The sequence below is a fragment of the Globicephala melas genome, chromosome 6 (assembly GCF_963455315.2).
Source record: "Globicephala melas chromosome 6, mGloMel1.2, whole genome shotgun sequence".
NCBI lineage: Eukaryota > Metazoa > Chordata > Mammalia > Artiodactyla > Delphinidae > Globicephala > Globicephala melas.
Window position 1 is genome coordinate 3,465,120 of NC_083319.1, and position 24,836 is coordinate 3,489,955.

General features: G+C 62.4%; 1 protein-coding gene across 5 annotated transcripts in view; it reads left to right on the top strand.

The window, feature by feature from the left end:
* The window catches only part of COL5A1 (collagen type V alpha 1 chain), a 154,390-nt gene that overhangs the window by 59,670 nt on the left and 69,884 nt on the right, over positions 1–24,836 (top strand). For 4 of the 5 annotated variants that reach the window (XR_009564231.1, XR_009564230.1, XM_030838405.2 and 1 more), the window contains exons 5-16: positions 6,560–6,691; positions 7,883–8,020; positions 8,699–8,950; positions 9,946–10,113; positions 10,246–10,299; positions 15,128–15,169; positions 15,362–15,424; positions 19,988–20,062; positions 20,911–21,003; positions 22,506–22,562; positions 23,411–23,464; positions 23,801–23,854. Coding sequence is in view for 3 of the 5 variants with exons in the window: in XM_030838405.2 (XP_030694265.1) it covers positions 6,560–6,691; positions 7,883–8,020; positions 8,699–8,950; positions 9,946–10,113; positions 10,246–10,299; positions 15,128–15,169; positions 15,362–15,424; positions 19,988–20,062; positions 20,911–21,003; positions 22,506–22,562; positions 23,411–23,464; positions 23,801–23,854 (1,182 nt within the window). In the remaining 2 variants the exon portion in view is untranslated. The remainder of the gene's footprint in view (positions 1–6,559; positions 6,692–7,882; positions 8,021–8,698; positions 8,951–9,945; positions 10,114–10,245; positions 10,300–15,127; positions 15,170–15,361; positions 15,425–19,987; positions 20,063–20,910; positions 21,004–22,505; positions 22,563–23,410; positions 23,465–23,800; positions 23,855–24,836) is intronic. The other variant, XM_030838407.2, reaches the window with a different exon arrangement.

A 24,836-nucleotide genomic window follows, 5' to 3' on the forward strand; every position in this document is an offset into this window, starting at 1 on the left:
TGCAGGGTGGACAAGTGACCATGTGTGCCTGCGTGTCCCTGGTGCTCTGTGCACACGTGTGCCTGCTCTGTGTCACTTGCTGGCAAGTGGACTCAGACTGGGCTGTCCTCACCGGGGGCAGATTTGTGACCAGACCCCTGGCAGCTGAAGGTCGATGCTTCCTTCTTGTTTTTGCTCCGTAGACTGCGCGCTCCTACCCCAGCCTGGGACAAGAAGTATCCGTCCGTCCCTCCTCTCAAAAGACCGTGTGTCTCCATTTATGAGGGTGAAGCGCTCTGGCTAAAACCACGGGAAGAGCCAAGTGCGCAGTGGGAGCCCCTCGGGGCCGGTTCGGGTTGGACAGGGAGGGGCCCGTGGTGCGGGGCAGTCCCTGCAGGGCTGGCTTCCCCGGGGGACCCATGGCTGTTTGTTGGAAGGAGGGATGCAAGATTAAATAGCACTGGAGAGAGGAAATGAAAAGCCGGGCGCGTCACTGGAGAGAGCAGCGGCACAGACGCTCCAGGCCGGGAAGCAGGGGCGAGGGCCTCCCTCATCTGGGCAAAGGTGTTTTCTGAGTCCACAGCCCTTAGGGTTGCAAAGCTCTCCAACGAACACTTTGCAGTTTCCTCAGCAGGAGCGCAGCTTGGGTAAAATCTCATTATGGGAAAAGGCAGGACTGGTTCCCTCAGCAGAAGGCCCGGCTCAGCCAGGGACACCTGTGTCCTGTGTGTCCCGATGGCTGGCGCCTCGCGGGCCGCCCGGCCTGTCCTCTGCAGGAAGAGGGACAGCCGCTGGCCACCCGGGCGTCGGGGCTGTGTGGGGAGTGGGATGGCCGTGGTGACCCCGGGCTGGTGCAGAAGCTTCTAGGGGGTCTGTAGAGCTTTACTGACCTGGTGGAGGCAGAGATAAGGCACGTCAATCGAGAACGCCCTGGGCATCGTGGGAGCGAGGGTTGCAGTGAAAGCAGTGCGCCTGCTTCTGGGCAGGTGACGTGGGCCACCGCGGGGCAGGCTGCGCGGGGCGCCGAGTCTGGGGCTCGGCTTTTAGAGGTAACCTGAGCGATTGCAGGGCGTGGCCTGCGTTGGAGATGTGGAGTCTGGTGTCAGGAGCACCCACGGGGCGGGGGGGGCGGGTGGGGCGGGGACGTGCCCCACAGAGGGCTGCCTGGACGAGGTGACGGTGTCGTTTATGGGAGCTGGAAGCTCTGGTAGATGTGTGTGCGGGACATAGAAGTCGGCTCCAGGGAGCCCCCATTCCGTGCCCTCGCGAGAGTGACCCCCCCCGCCGAGCCTAATGGGTGCATCTGTGACATGGGGATGAGAGGGAGGAAACGAGGTCCAGCTTCCTCTTGGAGGGGCCGGGGGGTGGTGGGCTGGAATGGGGAAAGGCAGAGGCTTGCGGCGGGCAGTGGGTGCCCGGAAAGCCATCCCGTCGGGTGGCAGGTGGGGCGGGGTGGGCGCGTGCAGCCCCGGGCCCTGGGCTGCTGCTGAAGGAGGAGACGGAGCCCCAGCCGCCTGGTGCCCCCCCCGGCACCCTCCGTAGTTCTGCTGCCCGCTCTGGGCTGGGCCGTATGTGACTCGTGGGTCCTGTCGCCCGTGGGAGCCAGGAGGCCCGCCGTCAGGGGCTGGAGCGGGGTACGTGCCCCTGCAGGTCGCAGCGAGAAATGCTGCTGTCGGGGGGCTTGTAGGCTGTGGGAGGGGCAGGGTGGGTGGCAGTCAGTCAGCAGCTCCCCATGCAGGGTGCACACCCACTGCTCCAGGCTCTGCGGGGCTCAGAGGGCAAGGCTCCGGGCAGGGTGGGGCGAAAGCGGTGGGGAGAAGTGCGCCTGGGCCGGCGACCATGCAGGGGGGTCACGGCCTCACCCGTATCACGGTGGGGATTTCGGGGAGCAGAGATAGCACAGTGGGGACCCTCGGTGAGCACTCGCTGCATCATGGATGAGGGGACCAAGGCCCTGGTCAAGTGTAAGACAGCACGGATGCTGTGGGGTAAGGAGATACACAGTGGGACCTTCCTGGTTCTGGAAAGTTCTTCCACCCCACGGCCTCCGTTTCCCCATCTGTAAAGTGGCGGTTGCAGTGAGGCTCAGGAGGGATTTGTGGGGGGCACCCAGCAGTGGCCAGGCAGACTTTGGACCCCCGTCACGGCGTCACAGTTCCCCGGACTCGGAGCCCTTGGGGCTGAGCTGCTGTTGAGGCTGGCAGGACCCACCCCTGCTGAGCTCAGGTTCCATCTGTAAAATGAGACGGTTTTACTATATGAAGGATTTTGACTTTCTGAGGAAGCCCGTAAACCCTTTCCTAACTAACATCCCTCTGGGGCGGCCTGATGTGTACAACCTGCTAGGACCCAGGCCCCTCCACGGAACCCTTTTTGAGAAGCCCTGGCCAGGCCAAGCTCCAGGTCCCCACGTCCCGAGGGACCTGCGAGGGGCCGGAGGCGGGAGGCAGGACGTCCCGGGAGGTCAGCGAGGGCGGGGCGGCTCGGCGAGTGGGGACCTTCCCGCTGGTGCTCCCTGGGCTCCGAGGGGCTGCAGCTGGGCTCCGGCATCTCCCACCAGCAGCCGCTGTGAAGGCCGCACCAGGGCAGGGGCTCCGTGACGGGCCTCCGGGTCTGGAGTTTGGAGCTTGGTTTCCCATCCCCCGAGGCATCGTGAAAATGCTCTCAAGACGCAGTCATAAAGCTGTGATCACTCATTGCACGTCTGAAGGGCGACATGCACCCCTTAGGGCAGCCGGGGGGCACGACGTCTCCAAGTCGCCGGGTGGCGCTGCCGGAAGCCCTGTGTTGAGAAGGATTCTGAGACAAAGCACAGCGGGAGACGGGGTCTCTGGGAGGGGCACGCGAGGTGTTCCATGTCCCCAGCCTGAAGCGCAGACTCGAATAATTCCAGTTCTGGCTCCCAGCCTCCCTCGACGGCAGAGGCTCTATTTTGATTTTCCAAACTTCTGGCAGAGCCCTTCTCCTGGACCACCCGAGGGTGGAGGAGAGCAGGGGAGCCCCAGGTTTCCTTTGGCTAAATGGGGAGCCCAGGGGCTGCGTCCTGTCTGGGGTCGCCGGCCACCAGGACAGTCGCCCACATGCCCCCTTGCTGCAGAGAGAAATTGGTTGGCTCTGATCGGATGCCGCAGAAGGGGCAGAGGAGTTCCTGAGGCCTCACGGGGGACGGAAGGAGGGGTACTCTCGGGGTGCAGAGCAGCGGCTGCCTTTGACCCAAATGTAAGATCAGAGCTTGTCTGAAGACGTAAGGGGCCGCTCTAGGACCTGGCTGCCCCCACCATGACCAGAGCCTTAGGGATCCCCGATCCCAGGCCCTGCCCCCGAGCCCTTTAGGGCAGTGTCTGAGGGGCCCGGGTTCCTCGGGAGCCCCCGCTGGTGTGGGGCGGGGGGAGACAGGACTTCCCTCTGCCCTGGAGGCCTCAGGGTATTCATGAGGTGTCAAGGTCATGGCTTTCAGGGCCCCAGGACACCTCATCCAGGGCCGCCCAGCGTCCCCCTGTGCCCCCAGTACCCCATCAGTGCTTTGGGGTCCAGGAACCATCCTGCCTCTGGTCAGAACTCCCGAGGGAGGCCGAGGTCCTCCCTCGCTTCACGCAGCCCTGGTGTTTCCCGTGAGGCCGGGGAGGTGTCTCCTTGGCTCGTGCAAGGTGGGTTTGACCGCTGTTCCCTGAGCCGCAGCTTTGCCTCCCAGCCCTCAGTGGGGTCTGCTGCTGGGGGCTGGGGGCAGCGTCCTGAAGCCCCCTCCCCACCCTGCCCTGCCCTCGGGAGGTGACGCCCCTGGGTGGTTTGGGAGCAGGGGAGCCACCTGCTCCGTCTGGGAGCCTAGAGGCAGAGCCAGTGCCACATCTGTCACCCCAGGGTCCTGCCCCAAAGCTCCTGGCCCCGATGGGGTGCCCGGGGATGTGAGCCCCTCCCTGTGTGCGGGAAGAGGTCGGGGGAGGGAGCTCTGGGTGAGGATCCGGGTGCAGAGCTTCTGGGGGGCTTCGCAGCCATGCCTCAGTTTCCCCTTCTCCATAGTGGGTGGGGGACGGTAGACCCCTGCCCTCTGAGGGACACGCCCACAGAACAAACAGGCATGTTTTTTTGGTGTGAAAACCCACTTGAGGATTTGGCGGGAAGAATGATTTTCAACACGTGTGGGCACTTGCAGGGGAGGGTGGGTGCTGGAGACGAAGGGGGCCTTCTGCCGGCAGGGCCCTCGACGGACCACGTGGTCACTGCTGCAGCCTGGGGCACGGGTGGGCAGGCGGGGAAGCAGGCCTGGCTGAGGGCCGGGTCGGCAGGCACATTCCGGAGCCTGGGCTGAGTGCTGGGAAGCACCTCCGCTCCGGCTGGGCCTGTTTGTGGGAGTGGATGCCGCGCCCTTGGCTTTGCTCGTCGCCCCGTGCGGGGCCTGCGAGGCCTGGCACTGGGCCGGACACCTTGTGATACAGGGACACAGAGATGCACCGGCCGCGGCCGCCACCCGGGGACCTGGGCTTTCCAGGGAGGCAGGCCCTCCGCCGGGCCACTGTGATGAGTGTGCTGGCGGCTCCTTCGAGGGCCGCACCCCCTGCCCGGGGTCACAGCTGCCCCCCAAATGCCCCGAGCCTGTTCTTTTTTCCAGTAACCGCATTTGGAGAGCGTATATTCAGATGTCAAGCTGCCAGTCCGTAGGGAGAAATACTTTATTTGAATTGGATGAAATTTGAACTAGAAGTCATGTTGTTCAATAAAAACGTGTGGTTTCGATTCACTGGGCCTGTCGTATGGTTCCTGTGTGCTGGAGAGTTTAAAACGTGGGCCGGGAGCCTCTGACATCCAAAGGGAGAGAGAAGGGGTGGCTGAGCGAGGGGGTGGGCGCCGGGCGGGGGGCGCCCCTCTCCTGCTCTGCCCCCGTGACAGCCCCACAGGGTGCTCACCCTGCATGCCCACTCCTCCCACTGGCAGGAAGGCAGAGGGGCTGCAGACGGAGCCCCGGCGGCCTGCGGCCAGGCTGTGGTCGGTGACACTGACGGTGAGGGTCCGTCTGTGTTCCGGAGACAGTGCTGGACGTCGGGGTAGGGGGGCCACGCTCCACCCCTCCGAGCCCCCTGCGTGGAGACGGGCTGCTGGGGGTAGTTCTGAGTCCTCGCTCGTCAGGGGGCGGTTTCAAACCCGGGTTGGGGGGCCGCGTATTTGGAACTGTGCCTCAGGGATCGGGTAGGAATGGGCCTTTGCTGGACTCCAGGACTGTCACCCCGTCTCTAGGTCGGGTTACCCATAGAGCCTTTGGGAAGCCACGGAGGGCGAGGGTCCTGTCCCCAGACCTGTGCACACGGCCGGCACCTTGCTTCACAGATCCCAGAGGCCATCCGTGGACCCACGCTTAGTGACTTTGGGTGACACATCACCCCCGCCCTGCCATGGTCCAGCGATGAGAGGCCACATCTGGCCCCTGCCTGGGGGCCCGCCTCTCTCTCCTCCTGGAGTCTGGCACAGAGAAGGACCTCGCGCACCTTCTCCAAATGACCGGCAGGGAGGGTGCGGCTTCCTTGCCTGGGCCTGTGGTTCTGACATGTGCGGATGGGCACCGCGTTCTTGCTCCGCCCGTGGCCCCGCCCTTCAGGAGTGCTGCGAGCCTTTGGCTGGATCCTGGCAGAGCAGAGGCTCAGCAGCAGGGGCAGCCTCAGGCTTCTGGTCAGAAGGGGGCAGTGGGACTGTGCAGGAATCGATGGAAATCTGATGAATACGCGGTCCGGGTGTGATGGGGTCTTACCCGTGGGGCACAGGGCAAGCCCAAGGTGTTAGGCAGGGTGTGGGCACCCCTAGGCAGTGGTTCTGGGCCGTGCGTGCATCCGCCACGTGTGGTGCAGTAGCTCGCACTTAGTAGGTGCTCAGTAATGACTATTGAATGAGTGGATGGATGGACGGAGAGGATGGATGGTCCGTGCACGGATGGGTGGGTGGGTAGATGGGCGGGTGGATGGATGAGTGGTGGATGGTGGATGGATGGATGTGTGGATGGATGGATGGATGGGTGGGGGATGGGTGGATGAATGTGTGGGTCGGTGGATAGGTGCATGGATAGGTGCATGGATAGGTGGATGGATGGATGGATGGATGGGTGGGTGGGCGGGTGGGTGGATGGGTGCATGGATGGGTAGATGGATGGGTGGGTGGATGGATGGATGGGTGGATGGATGGGTGGATGGATGGGTGGGTGGGTAGGTGGATGGATGGGTAGGTAGATGACTGGATGGATGGGTGGCTGGGTGGATGGATGGGTGGGTGGATGGATGGATGGGTGGGTGGATGGATGGATTCATGGGCAGATGGATGGGTAGATAGGTGTATGGATGGGTGGATAGGTGGATGGGTGGGTAGGTGGATGGATGGGTGGGTAGATGACTGGATGGATGGGTGCCTGGGTGGATGGGTGGGTGGGTGGATGGATCAGTAATGCCTGGATGGCCGGGTCGGTTGGATGGCTCTTGGAGGTAGCAGCTCCCCCAGAGGAGGCCTGGCCCCGAGGACAAGCTCTCAGGCATCAGGCAGTTCTCCTGGGTCCCCACGTGGGTGCCCTCTGTGCTGCCTGTTCAGGCTTTTCGTCCTCTTCCAGGGAGACATCCAGCAGCTGCTCTTCGTCTCGGACCACCGGGCAGCTTACGACTACTGCGAGCACTACAGCCCTGACTGTGACACTGCGGTCCCCGACAAGCCCCAGTCTCAGGACCCCAATCCCGATGAATATGTGAGTCTTGGTGGGAGCCGTGGGCAGACCGTCTCGGGGTGCTGGGCGTGGAGGGACACAGAAGCTGTGGGACTCCCGTTTGAAGCAAACGCACTGGGTGAGACTATAATTGATCCCCGGGGCAAGGTGGACTCCTGACTCACTTTACGAAGGGTTCTGTGCTCCCAAAGCAATGGAGTCAAAAAGGACGTTGGTAAAGAATCTTTCACCCAAGTTTCTAGGGGAAGAGAGCCATGCGCCCCCTGGACCAACACCTGGGTGGGGTGCCGTGAGCGGAAACGCCACAGGTGCCCCCGGTGGGCCGTCTGGAGCTGGCCAGGCAGGAGGGGCTCAGGGCTGTCGGAGCGGATGATGGTCCCCTCTGACCCCTAGGGCGGCAGCTACTCTGAGGGGCAGCCTCGGCCCGAGAGTTTCAGGAGCGTGTCCAACACCACTGTCCTCTGGCCGTGACCCGCGTGTCAGTGGGTCAGCCTTTCCCATCCACCCGCCCTCACGCCCCAGCAGCACCTCCGTTAGTTGGATTTGCAGTTCTTTGTACCGTTTCCAAATGAGAATCCTCTCCCATCCCCTGCGCAGGGTGGACTCCTGTTTCTTTTAAGTAAAATTCAGTCCTGCTCTCTATTTTTTCTGTGAGCTTCCCTTCTTTCACGAGCAGTCGGAAGAGAAGGAGGGGGGGACCCCATGAAGCTGTGGAGTCCTGGGCTAGGCATGTCTTTCCCACCCCGAGAACAGGGTTGGCAGTGCCCCCAGCTGGCTTGCTGCAGCCGAGGCCTCCTGGCCACGCCTCACCCTCCCCATGCCCGACACAGAAATGGGTCTGAGGGTGAGACCGTCTCTGTCGCTGTGAAGTCCCTCCCGTGAGGCCTGGGCCTTCGGTGAAGGTCGGGGGGGCCCTCGGTTCGGGTGGGTGCCAAAGGGTCAGAACGTTTGGACCTTTTAGGGCTCATCTCTCTTTGAGGGCCACCGGGGGTCCCCGTTTCCTTCCCTGGACTCCTCGTGGGGCTGGCTCTGCTCCCCCAGGGGATGGAGGGGGAAGACTCCTTTCAGGGCCCACGGGGTTGGTGCCTGGAGCTGGGCACGACTTTTGGGGGTCCGATCTTCCCAGTTGAGCCCACGAGGGAGGGAGATGGCGGGCTGGTATCTCGGGGTGGGGGGCCCGCACCCTCCTCACGTGGCCCTATTTGCTCTCAGTACCCGGAAGGAGAGGGTGAAGGAGACACCTATTACTACGAGTACCCCTACTATGAGGACACGGACGACGTGGGCAAGGAGCCCACCCCCACCAAGACACCAGTGGAAGCAGCTCGAGAGACCACAGAGGTGGCCGAGGTCTGGCCGGGCGGCTGCTGGTCCCTGGAGGCCGTGGTTGGCGGGGGGGCCGGGGGCGCCGTGGCGAACATGGGGGCCGTTTGGAGATGCGTGGAGAGCAGGGGCAGTGGGCGGGAGCTTGGCAGGGAAACGGGGGACCAGGGACCGTATGTGCTTTCTCCTCACGGGGAGTGTAGGGCAGAGGGCCTTCCGTGGTGCGGGGGACACCAGGGGACATGGATGTGATGGAATCCAGTCCCCTCCCCAACGGGTGGCCGGGACACTGGCCCATAAGGCTCTAAGAGTCTGGAATGTTCTCTTACTTTTTTTTTCTTTGGTCACCGTGTGGCTTGCGGGATCTTAGTTCCCCAACCAGGGATTGAACCCAGGCCCTCGGCAGTGAGAACGCAGAGTCCTAACCACTGGACCACCAGGGAATTCTCTGTTCTCTTACTTCTTAAAAAAAATTTGAGATATAGTTCACCCTGTCCAAGTGCATGACCGCGGGGTTTAGCCGTGCACAGCACTTCCGCGGGCTGGTCTGTCTCCCCTGGCCTGAGGGGACCTCTGCGCCCCGATCCATAGGGGCCGGTTGGTTGATGGGCCAGCCTCCCTCTCAAGCCGCAGAGGAAAGCTCCGACCCGGTCCTCGCTGCGCCGGCCGCACCCCTAACGCTGCGTGTCTCTGCCCGGCTCCCAGGAGCTGACCCAGCCCCCCACGGAAGCCCCTCCGGTGCCCGACACCAGCGAGGGGGCCGGGAAGGAGGAGGACCCCGGCATCGGGGACTACGAGTACGTGCCCAGCGAGGACTACTACACCCCACCCCCTTACGAGGACTTCAGCTACGGCGAAGGCATCGAGAGCCCCGACGAGAGCCCCGACCGGTCCCCCGACCAGGGCGCCCGGGCCGAAGTTCCCACCAGCACGGTCCTCACCTCCAATGCCTCTAACGTAATTGCCTTCCCAGCGAGTGGGCTTGGTTCAGGGGAGGGGGCTGGACCCCGGGCTCTTCCTTCTCTACTCCTCACTTCGCTGTCCTGGGGCAGCTGCCCTCCCCCTGCCCACCACAACTGGCCCTGCAGCCCTTTGCAGCCAGGCCGTTCTAAGTGATGGCCGAGGATGCCCGGTGAGTTTGCCGTCACTGCCTTGCTGGTGCATCTCAGTGTTGTCAGTTTTTCATCAGCAAAATGGGTGGAATGAGCCCCGCCCTCCGGGTCTCTTGGGGTTCGGCGGTGACGGATGAGGACATGCGTGTTCACAGACAGTGTTCCTGTCTGGGGCCCGGGTGAGGGCAGGCCAGACAGGTACATGAGCTGGGGGTCTGGACAAGCAGACCAGACATGAGGCCCGGTAGGACCATGGGCTTTCCCATCAGGCCGACCTGACTTGAAGTCTCTGCCAGTGGCCTTGGAAAGTGATATCCCCTCTCTCAAAATCAGTGATCTCATTTACAACCTGGCATCAGTGTTCCCTGCCTCTTGGGGCTGTTGCCACGTCTTCAGACTGGAGAGGAGTTGAGCTCAGCCCATGGTCCATAGGGAGTGCTTAAACACAACCATCATGTGATGCTGAATTCTTGATGGCCACAGAGCAGACACACGGGGTTCTGATGGGTCCAGACCCCTCTGGCAGCGGGCATGGGATTAGGAGCTTGTTACCCCGAGACCCTGGGCCTTGGGTGGAGCCCCTGGAGGCCCCAGGTTCCCCAAGTACACGGTGCAGCCTGGGGCCACGTGCCCGTCCTTCTGCAGCCCTGATTTGCCACGGGGTCTCGGGGGCTTTGGGGTGAGTCTCCCCGTCGTGAGAGGGAGACGATGACTCCCAACAAGTGAAACCCCAGGCTACCTGTGTTCTGTGACCTCGGAATGCCACGGTGCTTGGAGTCCGGGGGCTGGGGGCCTGTGCGTGTCCGTTCCTCTGGGTGACCCTGCCGCCTTCCCTCTCAGCCGGATCCGCCTCCGGAGGAGGGGATGGACGACTTGGAGGGAGAGTTCACAGAAGAAACCATCAGGAACCTGGACGAGAACTACTACGACCCTTACTACGACCCCACCATCTCCCCGTCGGAGATCGGGCCGGGCATGCCCGCCAACCAGGACACCATCTACGAAGGGGTGAGTGGCTAGGGAGGGTGCCTCCCCGGGCCCTTGCGGGGGACCCCCTGCTTCACCAGCCGTATGGATTTGGTGTAATCTGTACCTTCTTTCTGTTCTCCCTCTCCTCTCTCTGCATCTTACAAACCTCAGATCGGACCACGGGGCGAGAAAGGTCAAAAGGGAGAACCTGCCATCGTCGAGCCAGTAAGACACTTTCTTATTGTCGCCCCGAAACGGCGGGGTGGTGGGTCGAAGCTGGGGGCACGTGGTGGGTTAAGTAGGATGTGGCTGGACCTGTGGGACCCCTGCGCCTCTATGCCTGGGGCTACCACGAGGAGCTGCGTGACCTCGTGGATGCCACACGCTGCTTGGAAAAGCGCCTGGGCGGGGGTAAGGTTCTGGACCTCAAATGAGGTGGCGGCTGCCTGGGATTCGAATGGGTCAGGACCCTTGGTGCCGCACGCTTGGGATCCGGGCACACCACTGTGTGTCAATTTCTCCTTGTTAAAAGACTCGGCTTCTGGGAAGGAGGGAGCTCCCCTGGAGGGCAGAGGGGGTTAGCAGGCTGAGTGTGGCCGCCGGTCTGGAGCAGGGAGAGTTAGCCACGGACCCAGCTCTCCACGCGGGCTGTGCAGCCATGTGGCTGCAGCTGGTGGAACAGGGAAGCCTGGCTGTCAGCCACGCCGAGGGGATTTAATAAAACAGCTCTGCCCTGAAACTCCCACTGAGTGAAACTTCACTGTGCTGGGCTGGGGGCGAGTTAAACAAAATGACTGTTGAGAACGTCTTAACCTTGGGATCAGAGGGAAGAGGGTCCCACGTGCACCTCGTGGGGCGGTGGGTGTCGGCAGGGGCCCCACTCTGCGTTGGCATGTCCTCTGCCCTCAGGGAGCCGTGCCTGGCCGGGGAGCACCAGGGTCCACCCTGTGGCCTTTGGGCTGCCGAGGTCCAGGCGCTGAGTCGGGGCGGGCGAGGTGCCAGGTGATCAGCCGGGTGGGGGAGGGGTGCCCTGCAGCTGCACGTGGTGGGTGTGGCATCATGGGCTGGGAAGCAGCTCTAAGAGTGGGGAGGGGCTGGCTGCCAAGGTCCACCCCTGCCACGTCCTCCAAGAGCCAGAGGGAGGAGGCCAGCGTCCTGCACTCGACGGCTCACGAGGCTGGGGCCAGGCTCCAGCTTCCTCTACTGCCAGGACTCGGTTGCCCCACGTGGAGGCTCCAGGACGCTTCCGATCTTGGGACTTCCGGGACGGAGGACTGAGGGACCCCCATCCTCCCGTGGGACTTCCGGGACGGAGGACTGAGGGACCCCCATCCTCCCGTGGGACTTCCGGGACGGAGGACTGAGGGACCCCTATCCTCCCGTGGGACTTCCAGGACGGAGGACTGAGGTGACCCCCATCCTCCTGTGGGGACGGAGGACTGAGGGACCCCCATCCTCCCGTGGGACTTCCGGGACGGAGGACTGAGGTGACCCCCATCCTCCCGTGGGACTGGGAAGGTTCTTTTGGAACCTCATCCCCCTTAGAGGCACCTGAAGCCCGTGGCTGGGGCATCAGGACGGGGGGACTAGATGACTGTCCTGCTCTGTGCCTCCTGCCCCGCCCCCCAGGGCATGTCCCAGGGATGGGCGCCTCCGCTCCCACTGGGCTGTGGCCGCTGGGCACACACACCTGTTCTCGGGCTGAGAACATTCCTTTCCCGGTGCTCCCCAAGGGTCCAAGGGAGTCAGGGCTTGTCTGGGGCCGGAAGATGGGGATGCAGAGGAAGTGGGCAGAGGGGCCGAAGGGGGACACCAGCACCAGGCGGCTCCTTGCTCGGCGACATGTAAACCCCTCACACCAAGTCCAGACTCGGAGGAAGGCGACCCTCAGGGAAGAGCAGTGCGGCCAGTGGTGCCGCCTCAAGACACGGGCTGCCGGGGACCCGCGCCAGCCCTTGAGGGGCTGTGCCAGAAGGTGGACCACACCCAGTGTGACTTCCCTGTGGTCCAGCTGTGTGCAGACCACGGTCCAGATGGCTTTGGTCCCCGGTGGACTTGCCGCCGACTCGGGTGCCTTCCGTGGTGTCCCCATCGCTTTGGTGAAAGGGGCATCTTGCCTGGGAAGAGGAGAACCCTCGGGCAGGCGGGGGCCAGGCTCTGTGGAGTCCTGGGTTTGGTCCTGGCTCTGGGAAGGCCTGGCCGGCACCTCGGTCAGGACAAGCTTCCTTTTCACATGTCCCTCAGACCGGGCTGCCCCTGTGTGAGAGCCATAGCGTCCCAGGTCCAGGTGGAGGCGGGTGAGAGTGGATGAGGCGTCCAGTGGCCAGGCTCTACCAGGCTCCACCGGCGAGGGTGGGCCGGGGCGTCCAGTGGCCAGGATCCACCAGGCTCCACCGGCGAGGGTGGGCCGGGGGAACAGGCTGAGCAAATAGAAGCGGCCCAACACAGATAGCATGTCTCCAGCAAATGCATTTCATCTTTGTTCGGGGAGAAATGAGTCATCTGGATAAAGTTAGGGAAGGATGCCCTCCCCTCTGGCTCCAGCGTTTGCTCCCGCCCAGCCCCCAGCCTGTTCGGAGTGTCCGAGGGACCGAGGCCGGTCTCCCTGGAGACATCATGGAAACTGTTGGAATTTCTCAACCCAGAGCATCACCAGATGTCCTCAAAGTCTTAGCTCCCTATAAACAGATGGCCGAGTCCTGGACCACGGCCGACGTGGTCTTGCCTCGGCCGCGCAGGCGTCACGGCCCGTGAAGGTTGGGTGGCCGTTTCCTCTCCCCAGCCTGCCCCAGCGACCTCCTTCTGGGGAGCGTGGCTGACTGTCCATGGGGCTCTGGGAACCAGCTCCTTCTCTTTGCATCCATCCATCCCGGGTACACAGGGGCAGACCTGGTACCCTGTGTCGTGGGTCAGCGACACCAGCGGCTCCTCGACAGGACAGGAGTCCCTCAGCTGAGCGGATTCAGGCCAGTCAGATCTGGTGCTCCTGGCTGCCCTGGGACCTCAGGGAGCCAAGCATCTCCAGATTCAACGTCCTGTATCATCTGGCGAAGGCCCGTAACAGGCATGTCTGCCTTCCACTGGGGCTTAAGGGAGGTTTCCTCGGTCTGTGCTGTGTAGCAGATGAATGGACCCCCGCTAAGGATGGTTTCGAGTTCTCAGCTGAGGCTGAGACCTTCCACTCCGGTGGGGTGTGGAGCGGGGCCATTGAAGGAAGGCCATGGCCTCCCGTGTCTTGGGAGCACTTCTCTTCGGGCCGGTGGTCAGGGGTCCATCCCTTCACTGTACCTGGGAGAGCGCCGGCACCCCTCTTCTGGGCTCGTCCATCCAGCGGCCTCCGGCCCTTGCCGGGCCGACCTGCGATGATCCTCCCGTGAGAGCCCACCCACGTGGCCCCCACTCCCTGAGAACAGCGGGTGTGTGTCCGGGAGGACAGCTGCGGTCCTGCAGGGTCCGTGGCAGCCAAGGATTTCTCTCTTAAGCCTAGCTCAGTTCTGAGCTTCCTCAGCTGCCTTTGTCAGAGGAGGAGACAGGAGAGTGGGACTGATGAGGCCGTTTGGATGAACTCTCTGTGTACATCTCGTGTACAAACGTTTCTCTGAGTGCACATCTGTGTAAACACCGGGTGCATCCTCCCAGCGACTGGGGAGCCCTAGTCGGGAGGATGAGGGGCTTGGAGGGGACCTGCAGCCCCTGGCCTGGGTGCCCCCCGCTGGGGGGTGTCTGACACCTTTGCTGACCTGGTGCCTGTCCTGGGCACACCCTCTTACTCCTAGGAGGCAATTCTAGGTGTCACAAGAGAACTGTTCACTTTCAAAGAAAAGCCCAGGGCACAATAGCATTGATCAGCCCCAGAGAGAAGCGACCCGAGCCTGCTTTGTTCCTGGGAAACAGGAGGCAGGTCTGCCACGGAGGGCCAAGTATGTCCAGCCCTCTCACCGCTGTCTCAGCCATCACAGGAATTCATTGGGAGGAGGGGTCCACGGCAGCCAGGCGCCCCGCGTGAGTCTGAAGCCTGCCCAGCCGGGCCGGACGGAACCCACCGGGCCCCAGGACCCCCAGAAACGATCCACCACGGTGTTCTCAGCATGCAGACCCTCGCAGGGGCCAGAGGTCCTTCCCTCCCTGGAAGGCCATGCGTTGCCTCTGACTCCTGAAGTGGGCATGGAACACAGAGGACGCTGGGGCGGTGGGCATGGAACACAGAGGACGCTCACCTTGGTGTTGACCGGACAGGGGTAGAGAGGAGGCCCGTGCTGGGAAGGTAGCTGAAGCCGAGGCCCGGGAGCAGGAGACCCCGGGCCGGAAGCTGTGTCCGCAGAGACCTGAAGCCTGCTCTCCCCTCCGCTGCCCGTGCCGACTCTAGGGCCCAGGCTGACAGGGGGCAGGAGGCCTTGTCCCTATTTGGGGGGAAAGACAGTGAGGCCCGGGGGCCTGAGGCAGCATGAACCTCGGCTCAGCCGGGTGAGGGGCTAGAGGAGGAGGGCAGCTGAGTGCCCAGGTGGAGGGAGGAGGGGGCTGGAGACCCCAGCATGGCCGCTCTAGCGGTTGGGCCTAACGGTTCTCTAGGCGGGGACCTCAGCTGTGGTGCCCTATCCTCCTGTCCTCCCGGAAGCCACCGGCTGGTCGTCTCTCCACCCTCCCTGGGCCCTGGCCCTGGGGTCCACTGCTCCCTCAGGCCGCCGTCACCGGGGCCTGCCTGGGCGCTGCCCCCTGGGCACAGGAAGGCAGAGGTGTGGCCGGGGCGTCCGGGTTCCTCCTCTCTCCTCTGGAAGCGGTTCTTGAGGGAAACCTGTTGGTTGCTGTCTGGCTTGTGGCTGCCTTGGAAACGCTCAGAGGACGGTCGCCGTGGCCCCCCTTCCAGAGGCTGCTGCTTGGGACCCCTCCCAGGACGGAGGGTGCAGACCCAGAGGCCCGAGACGGTGGCCCTCTGGCCCACCCAGCGTGGAGGCCTTCCTCAGGACCGGGGTCTGCTAGGGGCCGGGCGCACTCGGGGTCTGGGGATGGAGGGAAGGGGTCCTGGGGTCTCAGACGCTCCCCCTGTCTCTTCCAGGGCATGCTCCTGGAGGGGCCACCCGGCCCCGAAGGCCCCGCGGTGAGTGTCCCACTTTATTTCCCGTGACTTGTGGGAGGCGCTCAGGGGTGGAGGGAGACCCCTTAAAGCTCCCAGATGGAAAAGAGGGGTAAACGCCGTGGGACCGGCACTTTCTCAAACCCTCTCCTGGCAAGGCGGGAACCGCCCTGTGGCTGCATCTTTAACTCTGCCTGATTTTACTTTTAATTCTAGGGTCTCCCAGGACCTCCAGGAACGATGGGTCCCACTGGCCAAGTGGGTGACCCTGGAGAAAGGGTAAGGGCGGCTCAGTCCCCTCGGATCACGGGCTCTGTGGCCTCGTCCAGGCGTCCTCCCTGCTCGGGGAGCAGCCTTGCCCTCACCTGTGTGGGTGACCGCCGTACACTGACGTCCTTCCCCAGATTGCCCCGTCCCCTCGCATCTCACGCCACCGCTTAGTGCGTCCACTCTCTTCAGATGTTTAGGGGGCCGACTGTTGCCTGGCCCTGAGCTGGAGGCAGGAGACCCCTGCAAGAGTGAGCCTCAGCTGGGCTGTGGGTCCCCCGGCGGGTTCCAGGGGCCGCTCACAGTGGCGGCCCTGCATTAGGGTAGCAGTAACAACAGCTGCAGTGGCCAAAGAGCTCTGGTGCTGCCTGGGTATCCCACAGGGTCCGAATCATCCTCTCTCAGTACGTGGACTTCATTGGCCTTAAGACCCCCTCGCTCCAGCTTCCTTGTTGGAAATCTAGCAACAGACACAGAAAACTTGCTCTGGGTCAGAGAGACCATCTTGGGGTCACCCTAGCCAAAGGGACCATCCTGGGGTCACCCTGACCAAAGGGACACATCCTGTGGTCTCCCTGGTCAAAGGTACCATCCCCGGGTCGCCCTGGGTGGCTGCCGGAGAGATGCAGGCTGAGCCCAGTTCGCGGCAATTTCGTTCCGCCTCCTAGTGGGCATTTGGGGGTACTGCTGCCCTGTGGGTTCTCGACCAGCTTGATGTTTTTTTCTTTTTGTTTTTCCTGCTGGTCTAATGAATATCGATGTGAGCACAGTCAGACTGAGAGCTATAATTGGGTGTAGTTGTAGATGAGAGACACTGGGGGCGTGTGTGCATCCTAACAGACCTTTATCCCCAGCGCCTGGCACACTGCCCAGAGCAAAGACCTCACGGTTTTGGGGTGGACGGTGCCTGGGTCTGGTCCTGAGGAAAGGCGGCTGGGGTCTGCTTCCGAGGGGGCGTTTGGCTGTCAGGTGCTGGGGGCTTTGGGGTGATGCTCAGGGTGACGTGAGGAAATGCCCACAGACAAAGCAGGTGGCTGCATGACCTCTGAGGGCAGCCGGGTCAGACTGGGCAACAAACAGGATTCTCCGCCATGTTGCCTCCCTGTGGCCAGTGGCTTTGGGGGCGGAGTAGGTGGGCCTTGCTCCGTGGCTGGCCTGTGACCTGCTTGGCCTTCCCATACTTCCCATGCCGCTCCTGCCTCTGCCACAGTTGAAATTCCAGACAAGCAGGTGAGGGGCCTGTCCTCTCCCCACCCCTGAACCCACGCCAGTCAAGTTCTGCCCCAGGGGCTGCAGTCTCTAACCCAGCTCACTCCAAAGGTCTGGGAGTGGATGGAGGGGTGACAGCCATGTCCCCCCACAGAGCCATCCTCAGATGGACCCAGGGGTGCGACTGAGTCCAGACGTCAGTGAGAGAGGCGGCCTGCCGTAACAGACGTCTTCTCTCTTAGACGTAGGGAAGGTCGCCGTCCACAGGGGCCACAGATACTGACTGACATCTCCCGTCAGCCTCAGTGTTGCTCCAACTGTCTGTCCGTCTGTCCGTCCAGCACAGATATTCACTGAGTGTCCACAGTGCTGGGCACTGGTCTAGCACTGAGGGTCTAAATGCTCACGAACCAGAGGGACACTCCTCCCCGCTTGGTCCCTGCCTCTGGACTGAACCTGGGTCAGGGCCAGAGGCAGCGACCCTGCCGGTGCTTTGAGTGCTGAGACCTGAGAGTTGGAAGAGCCACGGCACCTGACGGTGGAATCCCGGTGCTTTTGGAGCTGGTCTCTCTTAAGTTCAAGTTAGGGTCCAGGAGAAAGGGACTGGGGTTAGGGAGGCAGAGGAATCACCTGCTCTAGAGCCCGCTGTCCCTGGAATTGGAGGGAAACCTGCGGCCCATTGACCTTACCAGGGCTCTTCCCAGGGAGAGGGGCTGATGCCAGGAGCTGAGCACTGCTCGCCCGCCGGGCCCCGCCTAACCAGCTTGTCCAGGAACTGTCCCTGCTCACGGCCCAGCGTCCTCGCAATGCCCAGATCTCCTGCTTGTCTGCTGATTAGCTGTGAAAGAACATTGGATGCAGAGTCAGGATCCTGCAGTGCCACTTGCTGGCAGCATGACCTCGGAATTCCCGTGTAGGAGAGGAAAGAACTTTACCCTCTTAGGTTTTGTCAGTGGAACCTACAAATTAAGCTGACCAAAGACATCAACAGGAGAAGAGGCAAATGAGTTTATTCATATTTTTAATTTTACATGAGGCTTCATGAAAAAGAAGAAGAAACCCAGAGAAGTGGTTAGACTTGGGAACTTATGTACCATTTTAACAGAAAGCAATAAACTACGGAGAAGTGACTGCGAAATACATGTGGGAAACTAATGGAAGATAAGGCTTGTTTCAGTAAGGTCTGTTTATGCAGACTCGTCTGAGTGGCCCTTTCCTGCGGGGGGTGCCTCCCTCCCTGCAGAATCGGGATGCACTTGATAGCCTCGGGGCCAGGGAGCAGCAGGGTCAATGACTCTATATCATGTCCACACAGCCCGTTAATGACGCTTCCATGGGCACGGCTTCTCCAGCCCCTTCTCCCGGTTGTTGAGACCTCAACCCCTCCCTCCCACCTCTTTAGGTTTCAAGGGTTGGACATCCTTTCGGGATTTTGCTTGAGGGTCTTTTCTGTCCTTTAAAAGGCTTGTAAGAACCCCCATTATTACACCCACGGAAAGCGTGATTCACAGGTGCCTGCATTAATCCCCAGGGCCCGCTGGGACGATGCCCAGCCGTGTCACCGCCTCCCCCTGCGGCTGGCTGGATGTACCCTCAGGGCCAGGGGGATGGTCACAGGCTGGGTCCCTGCAACTTAGCTGAGAGGCAGAGTCCACTGAGGCCCATAGGAAGCTTCTGGCTTCGCAAAGGCCGTGGTGAGTGACCAATGATGCCCACAAGGCAAGGTTGTCCGACCATCTCCTGCCTTCTGGGGGCAGGACAGGCGGCTCCGCCTTCCAGTGCCCCTGTGTGCCCAGGACATCTTTTGTGGCGCCATCCAACCTGGGACACCTGGTTACTCACCTGTTCCACACAGCCAGGTATCTCTGTGATGTCCTGGCCGCAAGCCACAGTAACACGGGCCTCCCCGGGTGTGTTGGGGCCACGTCCTCTCTGTGGCCTGGTCGTCCCCCCTCCGGTGCTGTCAATGAGGCATCACTAGGATTGAGCCAGGGCCGCCTGAGTCGTCTTGTTAACCTCTTGAACCCCCTAGAAGCCAGAAAGACCCTTTTTCATATTAGGGAGCATGTTGGGTGGGGGTACCTTTTGAGCTGGGACAAGGCTGAAAGTATCGATAGGAACACCTCAGCGCCTCCCTCCAGGCCTGTCGGGCTTCCCGGGCTCAGAAGACCTCAGTGAGCTCCGCTGGGACTTCCCGGCCCCCTCCTGCTGCAGGGCCAGCTGAGGCTCCTGGTGGGGTGGGAGCGTGCATGGTGCCCCCTTCCCCCAGGGCTCTGGCCCCGGCCGCAGGTGTAGCTGGGTTTCAGATCCAGAGCAGGCGCTGACCCCCGAGAACTTCTCTGGCCTCTCCCAAGCTGTAATTGCACAGGAGCCGACCTGAAAAAAAAGCAAACCGCTGATACTGAGGACCTGAGGATTGGTGCGTGTTCCTCTCCTTTTCTGGGTCTTTCTAAGAGCAAAAGCAAAAATATCTCAGCATAAAGACTCCCCTGGTCTTTGCAGCTCCTCCCCGACCCTGCTGCTTTTATTATGGGAAGCAGCTCGGCTTTGCAGCTGGTCCTGAGCCCCGGGCTCCTGGGTTCAGCCTGGGGCCTGGGCCTACAGCCACTTCCAGAGGGTCTGAGCTCTCTGTCCCCTCCTCTCCGTGCCAGAGTGACGCCAGGACGGCCTCAGGAAAACCCTCTGTTAACCGTGGAAGGGGAGCCTTGTTTCTTTACCTGGTCTACGTGTGACCGGCCCTGCGGTGGCCAGTGCTTTAAAACATTTCCGTTTGACCAACTTAGGCCACTGATCAGAGAACACACAAAGGCCAGGAGACTTTTCTTACTTCGCCTTGGGCCTGGTGGCTGGAGCATGTCCCGTGTCTCACAGGCCGTGGACAGAGTGGGCCCCGTCATTGCCTGCATTCAGTGTCCTGAAGGGTGGGAAGGCGGCTGTGATGCAGCCCCATCTTTTGGCTCAGGGGACAAAGTCTTTGAGTTACAGACCTCAGTGCTTGGCAAAGCTCGGCTGACGATTGTTTCAAGCTGCCCTCTGAGCAGCCAGCGCAGGTGTCCTTGGGCTGCCCCCCCAGGTGGGACACCTGGCAGGGACGTTCCTGGCGTTACTCCTGTGGTCGTGGAAGGCCCAGCACCTCCCGCGGTGTGGCCTCTGCCCTCCACGCCCCGCCCCCACGGCAGGCTCCAGCCTTTGTGTCTCTCATTCCTCTGGATCCTGTCCTCAGTCCACGGCGAAGCCCCCTCCTCTGGGCTTGGGGTGTGCACATCCCTTTCCCGGGGTCCTGCGTTTCTGACTCCGCCCGTCACCTCGTCCCAGCCCAGCTCCACCCTGTGTGCTGACCCACTCTCCTGGCCCTTCTGTCCACAGGGTCCCCCTGGACGCCCAGGCCTTCCTGGGGCTGACGGGCTGCCCGGCCCTCCTGGAACCATGCTCATGCTGCCTGTGAGTGTCCTTGTGAGGGCTGGGGGGTGGCGGCTGTGTGGGTGGGCTCGGGGCCCCAGGTGCGGCGGGGGCGTGGGGCCCTGGGCTGTTTCCGAGGGGGGTCGGTCACCGGGCCGAAGACTAGCTCCAACCTGGGCCGACTGTCTTGTAGATACAGACCCCTTGGGGCTGTTCTGCTGACACGGCACGGTGGACACCAGGGTCAAGGGCTCCACCTCTGCCGGCGTCCAGGGCTGGCCCCTCCTAAGGGAACGGAGTCCAGCTCTGCGGGAAGCTGTGTGGTGTCTGCTTCTGTCACCACACACCTGCCCTCTCCACTCGGACCCCCGTGCCAGCCGGCCCCTCCTTGAACTTGGCCTGCTCGTGACTTTGCGGGTCCTCACGGGGAGCCCAGGCCGGGAGGGCGAGCATGATGGAGCCCATGTCAGTTTCTCCGTGAGCCCGTGTGCCCGGGAGACTGGGTGCAGCTCGAGAGACCCTGCGTGGACCTGTCGCCTCCCTGCTGGGCCCCAGTGCGGGGTTTGCACTGGGCCCTGGGCTCTTCCTTTAAATAAATCGGGGCCGTGGGGTCTCAGGTGAGATGCCGCAGGTGCCAGAAGGGGCTTCCCGCTGCAGGGAGGCTCTCCGGGCGGCCCCAGGGCTGAAATTGGCCGGCGGGGCTGGAGCAGCTCTGTGCCGGCAGAGTCGGGTGGCGTGACCGAGACGGGGACTGGGGCTGGAAGCTGCCCATCTGGACTCTCCAAGGCTCTGCTGTTGCCAGGGAGGCCGACGGGCACCGCCTCAGCCCTGGGGTCCAGAGTGGGCACCACGTCGGTGTGCCCTTGGTGACCCCAGTCTTACACCTACAGTTCCGGTTCGGAGGGGGCGGCGATGCGGGCTCCAAAGGACCCATGGTGTCGGCCCAGGAGTCCCAAGCTCAAGCCATCCTCCAGCAGGCCCGGGTGAGTGGCGCCTGGGGCCGGGGGGCTGGGGGGCAGAGCCCGGCCCCACGGGGCTCGGGGCCCAGCTTGGAGGGGAAGCGCCTCTGGCCAGCTTGGGTGTGCTTGTCCGAGTCAGGAGCCTGCGGGGATCGTCATCCCTGTGCATTTGGGGGACCCGGGTGAGCACAAGGAAAGGTGGGGGAGGTTTCTTAGGGTCCCTCGCCCACACCGAGGGTCCAGGTTCCTGGATGAGGACGGCTGCTGAGCCCCTCTGGCACCTCCTGACCCCGTGCGCCCAGCTTCAGCCGTCCGCTGCCCTCCCCTGGGCTCTGGGGATGGAGGGACCCCCGCCATGTACTCCTGGCAGGGGCTCCCTGTGATGGGCTGGGCCGAGCCCGACGCCCCGGGGAGAGAGCCCGTGGGCCCCAGAGCCCCTGGCCCAGTCTGGGGGTCCCGAGGAGCACTTGCCCCATTACTGCTCTGCTCTTGGTAGGTGAGCTGATTAGCGAATCGTGTTTTTCACTGACGAGGCTCCAGGTTGCTGACTGCCTGTGATAAGAGCAGATGCCCCCGGCGGGGTGGGTGACAGTGGAGTGCCCGTAATGGGGCATTGCAGCAAGCTGCTAAGTAGTCCCTTGTTTGGTAACATTTACGGAGCTCTGGCGCAGCAGATAGATGCTAACGATCAGAACGTGTGGATGATGAATTACAGGGCGGCGGGTACTGAGTCATTGCTACGGAACACATTGTCGTGTGATACAATCAGCGGGTAGCAAACCCCATCACCTGCCACCGGATTTACTGACGGGCCGGCCTGGCTGGCCTTCGAATATGTGTGTGTTTTGACTGAAGTCAAGTGGGCGATGGGCTCCCAAGAAGATTTTATAACACAAAATCTTCCAAAATTAAAATGGCATCATGCAGGGGAAACAGTCTCCGAGTGGCGTGGAGGAAGCGCTCTAAGAAAGCAGGCTGGGCTGTGTGGTGCAGCTGGGAGGCGTGGAGCCACCTGGGCAGGTGTCTAGGTGGGGCCCTGGGTGGCTGAGGCTCCCTGGCTGCCTCTCCTGGGCATGACTTAGTTCACCCTACGAGGGCTCCCCGATACCTCCCCGGTCGCTGGAAGTGCCTCTCGTGGAACCCTAATCCAGCCCGGAAGCGGGGCTCCTTCTCACGCTTACTCTGCGGGGTGCAGGGCTGAGGGCAGGCCCTGCCCGTGCGAGGCCAGCTGGGGAGACGGAGGCAGTCAGCAAGAGGCTCTGAGCAGCCAGGTGGGTGGAGCGCCCATCCCCAAAGCGGGGAGTGGGCACCCACCTGGCTCCCACCCCACCTCTGCCGCTCCGTTTGTGGTTGTTGCCGGGAGCCCAGAGGATCGGAGAAAGTGGGTCTGGGGGTCCATGTGACCTCCGCCCCCAGAGGCTCCTGTCCTTGGCCTCTGATATCGGCCCCCCTTCCCACCTGGCACGTCTCACCTGTCGGTACAGGTAAAGCAGCCATTTCTCAGCGTGTCCCGTTTTCCCTTTCAGCTGGCGTTGAGGGGGCCGGCTGGCCCGATGGGTCTTACTGGGAGACCCGGCCCCATGGTAAGTAGTCATGGGGGAGCCTGGGGGAGCCTGGGGGATGGGGTGCCTTCCCTTCCCGCTGCACCCCCAGCCCATCAGGCTCCCAGCTTATCCAGGTCAGAGCACACTTTACGTCACTGGGACCTTGGGGCAGGAGGGGCCTGGGCGGCCGGGGCCTGTGGTGCCCTGGGGGCTGGGAAGCCCTCACACTTGCACTGGCTACGACTTTACCTCGTGACCCCGGGGGCTCCAAGCCTCTTTCTTTTGAGGCTGCCATCCCTCTTTATAGTCGAGACCACCTCAGTGTGGGGCAGACCCCGATTCTAGCCCCCTGCCCGGCCCCTGCTGCACGAGCCTCGGGCAGCCAGACACACTCGGGGCAGTGAAGGGGGCCGCTGGGGGTGTGCATGGCCCTTGAAGCTTGCAAGGAGCCGGAGGATTGAAGCGCACGGTGCCCCCATCCCCATTCCCCGTGTGGGGTGGGCTTGGCCCCTGGCCCCAGGTCTGTGTCGGTGCCCTCCCAGCATCTGGGGGTCTTGCCCTGCAGTGGGCGAGGATGTCCACACACGGCCCTGGGCTACGGGCTGTGACAGACCGTGGTCAGATCCATCCTGGAGAGAAGCGAGCGTGTTCTGAGCTCGTGGCCCTCGTGCGCGCCACTCTCCAGGATTTCCCTCAAACCTGGGAAGAGATGCACACGAGGAAAAGTGACTGCTTGTCCCTCGGGTTCTGTCCAAGGCAGCCGGCCGGGCTCTGTGGGAGCCCTGCCCACAGGCCAGTCCTGTGTCCCTTCTGCTTCCCGACCCTTCCCCAGTCACCCCTACAGCCTGTACCTGCCGGGCATCCCCTAACCAGACGTGTCTCCCCAGGGCCCTCCCGGGAGCGGAGGTCTGAAGGGCGAGCCGGGAGACATGGGGCCTCAGGTACGTACCCCCCTCACCTTCCTCTGTCTGAAGCGGCGCCCCCCGGAAGGCGGTGCCCCCGATGCCGCATTTCGTCAAGGAAGTAGCGGGAGTTGCCATCACCTGATGCAAAGCTGGATGCAGGACAGCAGTGGTGTCAGCAGCAGGGGACCGAGCTGGCTGTTTTCGGTCCCCGCCCTCAGGGCAGTGGGTCCCGCACCCTGTCCTGCTGTTGCCCACGTGCTGGCAGCTGGGACAGTAGCCACGGGCCAGGTGGACGAGCACGGGGACCAGGCTTTGCTTTTTCCCTCTGAGAAACAGACACGCTACTGACCTTTGTCCTCTGATTCGCGACAGGGTCCCCGGGGTCTGCAGGGCCCACCTGGCCCGTCGGGAAAGCCTGGAAGAAGGGTGAGTAGTTCTCAGTGACAGCGGCCGGGCCATGGATGGGGCGGGAGCCTGCGGTGCGTTTGCCCCGGTCACGCTGCATCTTGCCGGCTAGGCTTGGCCCAGCTGCTCCCCTCCCTTCAGAGGGCGTGTCTGTGTCCAAGGCTGGGTGGGTCCCGTTCCGCGGGGGCAGCGAGCTGCCCCGCCCCTGCCCCCAGCCTCTGTCCCGAGCATGTGAACGTAGTTTAACAAACGTGTTTAATTAAAGCAATTTCCCAGGCTCTTGGGGAGCAAGTATGGAAAAGACAAAATGATCAGTGGTCCTTTCTTCAGGGGCAGCCTCGTTTCTCCAGAAATGGCTTTGGTTTGGGGGAAATGGCCGGCCGGCTGCTCGGGCCCCCGCACCTTACCTGTGCTCCTAGACTCCTGGATTCTCTGTTTGGGTTGTAATTTTAGTGGACGAAACTGCTTTGCTTCCACGAGACCGTGGCTACTGACAGAGAGCGCGCGCTTATAACCTAATATAAATTGATGAACACCATCCAGTTGAGCTCGGGAAATCCTCATTTACCCACGTCAGGCTCTAACTAGTGGATCTTTTCATCAAGTGAACTTTTCTACCGAATGAAAAAATTACACGTTCTTGTGTTGTATTTATACCTAGATGAACCCCTGCAAGGAATGGTGGGTCGCCACTGAGCCGCCAGCTCTTGCTTTAGCTGCAGAGTATACAAGGCAAAAATGCATAATTCCTTAGCGGTTACAGGGCCTCTGTCCTGGGAGTTAATTGTAGTTACAAGGCAGGGGATGGAGTGAGCAGCATTCAGGCACGGCTGTCTCATGCCGGCCCCTCAAGGCTGCAGCTTCACGGATCGTGGAGGGGACCCAGGCACGAGGCAGAGGGGTGCACGGATGATTCTAGAAGGACCGCTGATGCCGGAATTCTGGGGTTCTTGGTAGACAGTGCGGTGGCTTATCTTGGACCTGGTTCTGAAAGGCATTTTAT